This window comes from Gossypium hirsutum, chromosome D08, assembly GCF_007990345.1.
Source record: "Gossypium hirsutum isolate 1008001.06 chromosome D08, Gossypium_hirsutum_v2.1, whole genome shotgun sequence".
Classification (NCBI taxonomy): Eukaryota; Viridiplantae; Streptophyta; class Magnoliopsida; order Malvales; family Malvaceae; genus Gossypium; species Gossypium hirsutum.
In genome coordinates, this window is record NC_053444.1 from 6,358,959 (window position 1) to 6,371,355 (window position 12,397).

The 12,397-nt window shown below is 33.7% G+C and overlaps 1 protein-coding gene and 1 long non-coding RNA gene across 2 annotated transcripts; one reads left to right on the forward strand and one right to left on the reverse strand.

Annotated features, from left to right (window-relative positions):
- Positions 1-5,159: 5,159 nt before the first annotated feature.
- LOC107916320 (heterogeneous nuclear ribonucleoprotein 1) lies at positions 5,160-8,390 on the forward strand. Its single transcript, XM_016845545.2, has 6 exons — positions 5,160-5,531; positions 5,620-5,660; positions 5,773-5,936; positions 6,494-6,593; positions 6,734-6,903; positions 7,188-8,390. Exons 1-6 carry the CDS (start codon positions 5,488-5,490, stop codon positions 7,680-7,682), a joined length of 1,014 nt encoding a protein of 337 aa, XP_016701034.1. The 5' UTR covers positions 5,160-5,487; the 3' UTR covers positions 7,683-8,390.
- A 1,993-nt stretch (positions 8,391-10,383) lies between these two features.
- Positions 10,384-12,043, reverse strand: LOC107916317 (uncharacterized). The gene is made up of 3 exons (XR_001689462.2): positions 11,690-12,043; positions 10,849-10,939; positions 10,384-10,749 (listed from the first exon to the last, which is right to left on the reverse strand). It is a non-coding gene; the product is annotated as an uncharacterized lncRNA (long non-coding RNA).
- Between the last annotated feature and the right edge of the window lie 354 nt (positions 12,044-12,397).

Here is a 12,397-nt window from a genome sequence, read left to right on the forward strand (position 1 = left end):
ACTCAAATTTTATTTCTCTCTCAACTCTTTTTTTATTAAAGTTGTATTAAGATTTTCGTAAATTATTTTTCTATTACAATTTATTTCATGTTTTTTTAAAGTAGCAAAGACAAAATCTCTAATCTGTTTGGATGGCAAGCACATTTCGATCGATCAATTGCAAATTGTAAGAATTTTTTTTATTATATTGAATCTAATTTAATTTAAATATTTTCTTCTTATATTGGAATTTAATATTTTGAATTTTTTATATATAGGAGGAAGATCAAATTTTGGAGACGTATATTTGTAAGCTACCCACTCCTCCATCACCCTTAATCAAACCCTATTTAAGAGATGTGGGATTTTTGCACGTGGCCATTATGGGTAAGGGGTGTAAATTGGACCCCACACTTGTAAGCGCGTTGGTGGAAAGGTGGAGACCCGGGATGCACACATTCTATCTTCCATGCGGCAAGTGTACCATCACTCTGGAGGATGTGCAGTTACAGCTTGGGTTACCGGTCGATAGGCCAGTAGTGACTGGGTTAATTTACGCAGTCAATTGGAGAGACGTGTGCGAGCAACTTTTGGGGAGGGTTTTGGAAATGATTTATAGAGCCTGGATAGATATGAATTGGTTAAGAAGAAATTTCGGTGGGCTCAATAAGGATTCAAGTGAAGTCCAAAGAGAACAACACGTTTGAGCGTACATCCTTATGATCATCGGGGGTCTCCTAATGCCCAATAAGTCACGAAATTTTGTCCATCTAAGGTGACTACTAAAACTCGTCGACTTTAAAGAAGCATGTGAACTCAGTTAGAGGTCAATCGTGTTGACAACATTATACCAGGAGATGTGTCAGGCGACAGAACCACAAAAAATTCAAATCGATGGTTGTATGCTTCTACTGCAATCATAGGTGTGGAATTGGCTAACATTTTTACGTCATCGAGCAGATTACCCTTATACATTCTCACTCGTAACAAGGTAAAATCCATTAGATAATATAATTACTATAATAAATTTATTTAAAATTTAAATTATTGTGTTAACATATTATTTCAATAGGTAGAACCATAAGTTAAGTTACGTAGGACTACCCGATAAGCTTCGATATATACGGCTTCTGTTAGACCAACGATTGGAAGCAAATGTATGTACTTTTTAAATTTGAATTATATAATATTAACGTAGTTGATTAAAAAATTAATAGTATATATATAACTATTTTTTTTATTTTAATATAATTTGAATGAACGTCATACTCCGATTTGAAAATTCAAGATGCATCCTGTCCGAATTCTTGGTGAATCCTAACATCTGGCATGTGAAGGTGAAATTGGTAGTGTATGCTACGGTGGAGATGCATGAGTCGGATAGTGTTGCAGCAATTCGGGTTTAGGCAATCGATTCTGCTGGCACCCTAAGACATCGAAGATCTACATCATATCGACTTGTGGAAGAGAACGAATAAGCATTGGCCTACATTTCATGCGCAATATATCAATATTTGGAATAATAGGAACGAGTTTTTACCTACTCCCAAGGCCATTATCGCTCTGGAGTTAACTTGCGATTTAAAGTACATATCACAGTTTAGGGTTCATGGCAAGCCATATCTGCTAGTGGAAGAGGTAAGGATAGGCAACCGCATACGATGAGGCCATGACGGGCGCTTAGGCATCCAAGGTCTGGCGCAACTGTCGAGACGGGTCCATCGTCTACACGTACGCATGAATCAATATCGATGGCTGCACCACCCCCCGGTTAGTATGACTCGACTTATTTTAGTACTTATACTAACCCCGTCATTTTTACACAAGCACCACATATTGCATAGAGGTGATCATGGGCCGGGCCGGGTTCGGGTCGAGCCCACATAAAATTTTAGGCCTGATTTCTAGGCCCGGGCTCGGCTCGAAATATGGGCCTAAAAATTTATCCAAGCCCGGCTCGGGCCGATCGATATTTAATATATATATATTTAATATATATAAAATATATATTTGATTAAAAATAAAATATATATTTAATATATAATTCGGGCCGGGCTCGGGCCAAAAAAGTTTTACCCGAGCCCGACCCGTTTTCTAAACGAGCCTAATTTTTTTGTACAAACTCATATTTTGGGCCTATATTTTTACCCGAACCCTCCCATTTTTCGGGCTGGCCGTCGGGCCGGGCCGGGTAGCCCAACCCATGATCACCTTTAATATTATACCATATTTTACTATTTCTACATCTGTGTTAGATTTTATTTTTTGGACCTCCGTCCTCGACATATTACATGCCTCTGCCATCGACGTTTTAGATGACGACGATGCCAACGATGACATATAGGTTGTTTATGTTTGGGGCACTGGCCGTAAGTTCGATCATTATGCCATCGATGTATGGGACACAATATAGCTATACTCCTACGCTGATGGTGTCGCAAACACCTCCGGGATCATTGTTCTACCAAGGTGGACCATCTTTGCAACCACATATTCCTAGAACAGAGGATACAAGATGGCAACCGATGAGCAATCGATCGCAATCAACTACAAATGAAGGTGATGAATATGAGAGGCCGAAACCATAACCTGTACCGGAGGTTGAACCAAGAAGGAATCCAGCTCACAACCGTTGACCACCCTGATGTGGCACACATTCTGCCTGAGAATTGGATTGATTTTTTTTTTGTACTTCTCATGTAGATTTTTAAATAAATATGAAAGGTTTTTATTGCATTGATGTTGGATATGAAATGTTTTTAAACAAATATTGTTTTTACATCAAAATTGGTTGTCATGGTCATTTCATATTATTAAATCAAGTCTGCATGGGAATAATGGAACAAAGTTGTATATTTTATTGATTTGTATGGTATAATAAAAACGCGTGTTTACAAGTTACAACAAAATTTGAGTGTGAATGAAAAAAAATTAACAAATAGATTGCAGTTAAAAATTAATAAATCAGTTAAAAAATTAATAAATCTATCAATGAGGCATTGTCCTTATATCATCCCGTCGATGTGGACATGATGACATTGTATGTCCTGGGTTCCTACACCACCCGCATAACCTCGGTTGGTTTGTCTTCTCCCGGATGTCCATGCTGTTGCGTATCTGAATCGATTGGTTTATGACGCAATGATCTATCAAGTAACAACTTGAATGGAGCGCTCGATACTGACGGCCACATACGTTCATCTGGGATCGGTGGGAATACGTTTCTCCACACGTTATACATGTGTTTTACTTTGTACACTTTGTCCACAAAGCTCATGTGATTCAAACATTGATTGATACATGTTGCAATTGCATGGGCGCATGGAAAACGAAGTGCGCCAACTCTCTCATAGTCGCAGGTCCGTTGTCTCAGGTGTACACAGTATGCTCTCCCAACAATACCTTGATTCGGTCTGTTGAACTTCGTAACTTGAAACAATAGGTCTTTGTGCGAGTGACACACCGGATGCATTGAAAAAAATAATACACTGAAAAATTTGATTGACCTCAAGCTTCCGTGAAAAAAAATGATTAAAACTCAGTTGCATTAAAAAAATCGAAAGAAATTACAAACTAAGATTTTATCAAATCCAGTAGTTCAAGTTTCAATTATAAATCAAAGTGAATTTTACAATTCAAATAATTTAAACATACGATTAGTGCAAATATAATGCTTCTAAATATCAAATTAAATAATTATTAACTTTACATCTTAAAAAATTATAAAGAAACTAAAGAATATATAAAAAAATTGAAAAATATAAAAAAAAAACTCAAAAATCCTAAACCCTAAACCCTAAATCTTAGAATCCACTAAATCCTAACCCTACTTTAAAAAAACAAAACACTAAACCTAAAATCCATTTGTATAGTTTTTAGTTCGTAAGGAACAATAAAGAAAGGAAAAAAGGAGAGGGGCCAGTTGAGAAAAGAAAAGTAGAGGGAATTTACAAGATATGATCTATTTGTATCTAACGTATCAACTTCCAAATATTGAAAATAAAAAGTGAAAGTCTTTATTTTGAAATACTTTGATATATGAGATGAATCCAATATTTCGATTTCTTGCTTATTTTGTTACTGAATTAAGTTAAGCAATTTTACATTTACAGACGCATAAAAAACTACTTTTGTGAAAAAAAAATTTATGTTATGACTCTTCCGTATACATCTGCTTTGGTTTGAATGGGAATTCTGAAAAAATTTCAGTTTAGTTTTGTTATAGAAAAAAGAAGATTTTTGGATTGAGCTTTTTCCTCCTGACGAGAAAGTTTTTATTCTACAATTCATTTCAAAAGACTTCAATCGGTACACACAAAAAAAAATAGGCCAATTCAGAAGCTTTTTGTTCAATTTTTTGAGGAGTCAAACTCTCATTAGTACGAGTTAAGGGAACGACCCCCTGGTCTCTGATTTCCATATAAAGGACACAACGGGCATAAATACCCTCTTTAACTTCTATTCTGATGGACTGAATATCTTTAATAAGGAATCGTAGAAAGATGTGATGATTTTTTTCAGAAAAATCTCAACGAAAAATACATACTATTCCCTCATTTCTATCGAATCGATCATAACCATTGCCTACATTCCAAAAAATCGTGCACCACAAATAGGAACTAATAAAAAGGTCTGCGATATCATAAAAAGACATCACAATTCCTTGTGAAAAAAAAACTATTTGTTGAGGCGGAAATAAATATATCAAATTCCTACCAAGATAACCAGAAGTTTAAACTAAAACCTTAATGAACCAAAAAAAAAAAAGGATAAAGACCCAACATAAATTGCTTGTTTTTTGAGATTCCACCATAAATTCTATCCATATAGATTATGATCGCCAACTCATACATACTAGATCTAGTTGCATTTTATTCGAATTGAGAGAATAACTAAAAAAATTCGACTTTACTTTTTATGTTTCTGAACTAAGTCTCATCAACTAGTACTATTTTGATATAAACTTTTAGAAAAAATTCATCAAATTGCTTTGATCTAAAATCATTCCCTTTATATGATCGCCTATACGGATCTACTAGATATATAAACTTTAATTTTATACATTCGTTTGATACCGTCCACTTGCTATAATTCATTTAACCTTATATCATGTTTTTTTTGACAAAAACACTATATCATATTTCCGTATGCATAAAAGGGGCTTTTTCATTTATGGAAGCGTTTTTTTCTACAAATCAGCTGCATTTTCATTATTTAGACTCAATCTTGTAATTTTACAAAAAAGAAAAAAAAAAACCTAATCCCGTAAATATTTTTAAAAACGGGATTTTAAAGAAATTTCTCAAAAAAAAAAAAGGGGTATAATTTAGTTACTTTAATACACACCAAATAACGATGTAAACCAAAACAATTTGATTTTCCATTTGTGGTTCGCCTTTCTCCTTCCTATTTCATAACCCTACCTTCTAGTTCTGCCAATCAGTAAAACCCTAGCCCCACTTTTCATTTCTCTCTTTATCCTCCATAGATCTCAGAACCCTAACTTCCATGGGTACCAGAAGAAGCAATGACAACGATGGTGCTAGCCCTGGGTACTATAAATTTATACCCTTGTGCTCTTTGTTTTATCTTTCCAAACCTTTCTGGATATTTAATAGTCCCCCCTTCTTTCATGTGCAGGAAAATATTCATTGGAGGCTTAGCGAGGGATACAACTTCAGGTGATCCGAGCTTTCTTTCTTTTATTACTCTCTTTGAGGTTTCTATTTGTTTTCGTTTGATGGGTGTTCTTCAATTATTGAATTTTCAATTTTTTTGGGGGCGTGGGTTCAGAGACATTTATAAAGTACTTCGAAAAGTATGGGGACATTACAGATTTTGTTATAATGAAAGATCGGCATACGGGTCGCCCCCGTGGTTTCGGGTTCATTACCTTTGCGGATCCTTCTGTTGTTGACACTGTTATGCAAAAAGATCATGTCATTAATGGCAAGCAAGTAAGCTAAAACCTCAAACTTTTTTTTAAATATTATTATTTTTTGTATCTGAAAGTTCTGCTGTTGGCTCTGATAAGTTTAGCTATTTTCCTCAGACTTGGGTATGAGTGTTGGATACAAGTATATTTAGTATTCCTAAGTGTTTTCACGTATTTGGAAGTTACCTTTTGAAGATAATATCCCTATACCTTTTCTAGATATGTATTGGACCCGTATTAAACACGGATAGGTACTTAAGAAAATTGAAGAGTCGAAGTAAATTAAAAGGTTTAGAACTAGGTTTTTGATTTTCCTAGGGTCTAGCTACTTCTTTGGCATTTTAGTTGTGTACAGCTAAGCTTCTTGGTGCTAAGGTTGCAGAAATTGGAAGAACAAGAAAATGTTAGTCCTTTGTAATGCAATGCTTAACAAGTGAGCTCTATATTGTTAGGTCGGTTTAGCTGTAATGTCATATTTGTATTTTGGTGGAAAGGTTGGATATTTCAATTTGAGCTTGTTAGACTTTTGAAGTGCTTTTGAATTGCAATATTGTATGAAGGCTTAATTATTTGGTACAGGTTGAGATTAAGAGAACTATCCCAAAAGGTTCTTCGCAGTCAAATGACATCAAGACAAAGAAATTATTTGTTGGCGGGATTCTGACATCTGTTACCGAAGGTCTAGTATTTGATTTTATGCATTTTCTTTTTGTAACATCAAGTGTTACAGTTTATTTTTCTAATTGTTATTGTTTATACTTTTAACGGGAGGATATTGTTTGTTTAATGTTTTCCTTTTCTTTTCTGTTTGAACCTTAGATGAATTCAAGAATTTCTTCTCAAAGTATGGAGAGGTGGTGGAACATGAGATAATACGAGACCACGCAACAAAGCGATCTCGGGGTTTTGGGTTTATTGTGTTTGACAGTGAAGAAGTGGTTGACAATATGCTGGCCAATGGAAACTTGATAGATATGGAGGGTACTCAGGTGAGTACTCAATCTGATGTAAACAGATATGTATGTAATCTTTGCGGAGAAACAGTGCGAAGTGGCATGTCAAACTCTTCTGCTGATGGAAGTAACAATTATTGTTATTCTCAAGTTAAATATCATTGTGTACTTCTGTTGGTTTTAAGAGATTTAGTGTTTCAACTTTCAATTCAGCTGTGTTTGGGGCAGGTTTATTGTTGTTATTAAGTCTTTCCTTCTCAAGGCAGGCAAGATAATTTACCAGTGAAGGAAACCTAGATTGACGTACTTCTTTATTGTAGGTTGAAATCAAGAAGGCTGAACCAAAGAGAGCCTCAAACCCAGCACCTGGTCCTGGATATGGTAGGGAATCTAATATACGCTCATACAACGATGGTTTTGGTGGATTTTGTGACTATGGTGGTGATGGTGGTTATGGTCCTGGTCCTTATAGGTCTTTTGGAGGTTTTGGCAGTAGATTTGGAGATTATGGTGGTTATGCTGGTAGTGGTGCTGATTTTGGTGGTAGTTATGGGGGGTTTGGTGGTGGTGGTTTTTATGGTTATCATGGAGATCCATCATTTGGTTATTCTAGCAGCTTTGGTTCCTATGCTGGTGGGCTTAGTGGGAGTGGTATAGGTGCATATGGACGTGCAGGTGGCGGCTATGGAAGTTATGGTGGTTCAGGCTCAAGTGGTAGTTATGATTCAGGCCCGGGTGCTGGTTTTGGTGGTCCTGTATATGGTAGTAGAACAGGATACGGAGGCAGTAGTCGCTATCATCCTTACTCAAGGTAGAGCATGATTAAGATCTTCCATAGAAGTTGCCCCAGGTTTTCAAAATCTTCAGCATTTCTCGTCGCACAGTTTGGTAGGCACTATGCACTTTTGCAAGTTAGCACTACCTAAAAAGATCCGAGGAACAATTAGATTCGCTTGTCTTCGGTCCATTGCATAGAGAACCCTAGTTAGATCGTCATCAGCCTAGAGCTTCTCATCAAATGGCAAACTTGAATTTTAGTGTAGCTGCTATCTTTTGCATTAAGTTTCTTTTTCCCTTTTTATTGTAGTCGAAGACTTCTATCTTGTTTTGAGCTTTAGTTAGAATTACTTTTGAGGTTTGGCTGTAACTTTTAGGCAATTAGTAATCATACGCTAGATTGTCGATCACCTAGAGGGGTGGTTGCGTCTTTTAACATTCTAGTTTTTCTTGGCATGTAAATCTCAAGTCGTAGGTAACTTTCAGGGGAAGCCAATGCATCAGAGGTAATTGAACTACTCAGTTTAAGCTTCTGGTATGGCAGCATACCGTTGAACTAAACTGCATTTAAGCTTAGATGGCTTGAAATGCTCGTAGCTATAGATAGCTTTTGTGTGTGTGCACATTTTGGGGGAATGTATAGATAGTTCAGATCAAAAGGGTTTGTAAATGTTTGTTGAGAAGGTCCTATACACTAACCCTGAGGAAGTAGTCAATGAAACATATTGGTTTTGGCTGAATAAAAAGTTGCTTGTGATAATAATATACGCTCCGGTGGTGGATGTTTACTCGGACTAGGATGTAAATGTTGGCATGTATTTAGACAGCTTTCCGATATTTATGTTGGAATATTTTTCAAGCAAAATAGAGTTTGGGAAATATAGGGGGTGATAGGTACACTTGTTCTTGCAGATTTGATGGTCTAGTTGTCTGCCCTAGATTTTTTTTTTTGGGAATTTATTTATTCTTAATCCAACAGAGTGCTGTATTAAAGGTTTTATAAAAAAGAAATTGTTTATCCATCTACATATTTTCATTGAGAATGCATCAGATAAAGAACTAAAGCTTTTGGATCTTTTAACTCATATTAGAACAAAATAATAATGACATGAAAAATTGTATGATAAATATCATAAACTTATCAACATGACATAATCTAAGAGATTATGCGAATATGAAATTAATGCATGATTTATTGTGGTTAAAAGAAGAAGATGCATATAATAGAAAAAAATGATATTTGAAGATAAATAAAATTTTATAATAATAAACTACCTGTAGAAATTATTTCACGTTGTAATTAAACAATTTTTAATCATGTTTATAGGCATCGTTGTTTTTCTAACATAATGACTTATTTGAACTTTTAGGGCACGTTTAGTTGGGGTGAATAGAATAGGACTGTAATGGAATAAAGATGTAATGTAATATAGCTGTAATCAGTAAATGGAATGGAATAAAGCTGCAATAGTATTCTTGTGTTTGGTTGAATGTAATGGATGTTGTAATAGCATAAAGAAAAAGACTTAAATGACCAAATTAGTCTTAGTAGAAATTTTTTAGTTAGATGATTATTGTTATTGTTATTAAATTTTAATAAGATTATTACTAAATACAATTTAGTAAAAATAATGATATAATTTAATAATATTTTAACATAATTATTATTAAATACAATTTAATAAAATAATATATAATTTAATAACATTCTTAATATAATTATGTTTAAAATATGAATTAATAAAAATTATAATATATAATATTTAAAAAATAATATGTAATCTACTTTATTATTTTTAATTTGCAATGTATATTTAATGTGCTAAAATATCATTAGCGAAACAAATAATTTAATTATCTTCTAAACTAAAAAGTCAAAAATTAGAAATAATAGATAGCTTGAGAATTATATTTTACATCCAAATATAATGTTCATAACTTGCAAATTATCTTGTGGATTATGCAAACATAATATTTTACATTCAATTGTGAATTATCTTGCGAAAATGGCTCGTAGCAATGAGGAAAATGGCTTGTAGCAATGAGGACGCTTTACAATTGTTTGAACAACCTCGGAGAAGGGTTTTGATTTAGGATTATATGATTCCTATGTTATGTTTTCTTATCACCAAAAAAAAAAATATTATACTAAATGATACAAACACCCTGGGATCAATGATTATTATGGGTCAAAAAAATCTAATAAGAACCAACACATACCCGACAAGAAATTAATCTTTGTTATGAACTTTCACTGAATTACAATGATTTTAGCATCATTGACATTCACTTGAAGTTGAATGGATTTGATTACACCATTGTAGGGTAATATGTGAATGTTCAATCTGTTGACGAACAATGTACCAAAGAATCCAAGAGTAAGCGCTGTTGCTCTATGATTTGGGATACCATTCCAATGTGACTCATTATACATCAATGATGTTCCATGATTACAAAATGATCATAAAACCAAACATGATATGATGTTTTTATGATTGAGTGAAACGTTGAATATCAATGACAGGAAAAATCAAAACCACAAAATAATGATCCTATTATCATGATATCAATGACAGAGGAAAAATCAAAACCACAAAATAACGATCCTATTATCATGCAAAGCAGCTGCTTCTATCTGAACCCAACAAAAAGGGCTACTCAAAATCAAACCCACTACATTCAACAAACTGTTCTAACCCGTTGCATAAACCAAATACACAAATAGCAGACAATGAACAATTCTAACCATAACACCATATGGCATTTAATTTCTCAAAAGTGCTACACAAAACCAAACCTATAGAGATAGTGAACAGTTCCAACCATAACATAAGAAATACTAGTGTACGACAACTTCACATTTCTTTAAATTCATTGGTAACCTCAATAGTTTTTTCAAGATACACAATTCATCTTTTTCAAGCAGGTTAATCATTCTTAATATGAGCTTCTCTAGAACCATTGCATGGTTCAAGAAATAACTAATCATCTCAAATGCATATTTGCTTTCATCAACTCCAGAAATTTTGGTCTCCTTGACATGAAATGATAAACAAGAAAGTATAAGTAGTGACCTCAATCCTTTTTCACCATCAGCCTAAACTCCTACACAAAATTAAAACGAAATGTTAGTTGGTTTGTATGCTGCAATTTTTGATGTAATTATCGATAAATGAATAAGAGCACTTGGAGAATTCTTCATACCAGATCTAGAATAAGGGTCTTTAGATTAAGCACATTATGTAGAAACTCCACAAGCCGCACCCTTTTTCGATAAGGATAGTAACTAAATACCCTTGGAAAAACGAAGTTAAAACTCTACATCAGACCTATGGACTGCACAAACTAAACTAAAAGTGTAGAGTTAATGGTAAAATAAAAGCAACTAAATACCCTTGTTTTACTATTCTGTTATCTGCACTTTGGCTACAGCCATTCTTACAAGAAATTAATTGAACCAGTGGAAATTAAAAAAAAAAAAATCAGATGCAATCAATGGTATAAATGAACACCCAAGATTCCAACACCAGGAAACATGTATACTATGAAACATCAATTCTATAGATGCAATCAATGGTATAAATGAAACATATAGTAAAAAAACATTATACATATCAAACCTTAGAAAGATCAACAGAGTTTAGAATCAATAATTTACAGCGAACAAATTACTATTTTAAGCACACAAAGCTCATTAAAGCATTAACAACTTCAGCTAAAATTACATAATTTGACGCCATACCATACACTAAACTAAAACGAAGATCATGTGAATCCAAAATGACAGTAAGTTTAAGTTAGCAGACACCAAACGGAGTTTCTAAGCAAGCCAAAGGGCATTAAAACCAGAACCAAGACAAAAAAAAAATACCCAGCAAAAGAAGCAAACCCAAAAATGCAAAATAGAAACCCTTCCTGGAAATTAGTTAGATAGTGAACGTATAGAAGGCGTAAGAGAGTTTTATCTGAAATCCCCCTTTCATTTTCCTCTTAAAACCTGTACAAATGTAGGGCATTTGAAATTTGGGTCCGAATTAAAACTTACCAGTTCTTGGATCCTGCGGGACGACCCGAAAAACGCTTCACTTCTCTTTTCAATGGATTAAGCTATCAAGAATTTCCAATTTTGTCAATATATTGAAGAGAAAAAGAATTGAAGAAGAAGAGAAAATGCAGATTGGGTTCGGAGGAAATGGGATTAAAAATAGGTTTAAATTGATAAGTTGGGAATTTTTTATATTACAGTGGAAGGAAGAAGCATGAAAAAGAAAGGAAAAGATTTCAAATGTGAGAAAGAAAGGATAATAGTAAGGGTAAAATTGAAAGCTTTAGCTAATTTCTTACCCACCCACCCATTCCCTGAATCATGGGAGACCACCGAATGGTAAACAACGTTTTTACCCTGAATAATCCCATATCGAATGGGGCTGTCTTATTACAGCCCACCAAACAACGATTTAATGATGGGCCCACTGAATTGAGCTGTAATGCTTTGGTATTATAGTCAACCATACATGCTCTTAATTTTATAAAAGTTATTTTAACATTACATTTAATTTTTTGTATTTTTTTATTTTTAAACTTGCATTGTATTGTATGTCAAATTATCATAAAATAGAAGAAAAACGTTAACGAGGCAAGTAGTTAACATGTTGGCAATTAATTGATTTTTTAAAAATTAAAGTTTTTATATATTTATTAAATAAATTAAATACTTTTTATTTTTAAAATATTTTTTTATATATTTTAAAAT

Coding starts and splice junctions, on each gene's coding strand:
- LOC107916320 (XM_016845545.2), top strand. CDS start 5,488: ATGGGTACCAGAAGAAGCAATGACAACGATGGTGCTAGCCCTGG. Junction 5,661..5,772: donor AGCGAGGGATACAACTTCAG/GTGATCCGAGCT, acceptor GCGTGGGTTCAG/AGACATTTATAAAGTACTTC. Junction 6,594..6,733: donor TCTGACATCTGTTACCGAAG/GTCTAGTATTTG, acceptor TTTGAACCTTAG/ATGAATTCAAGAATTTCTTC.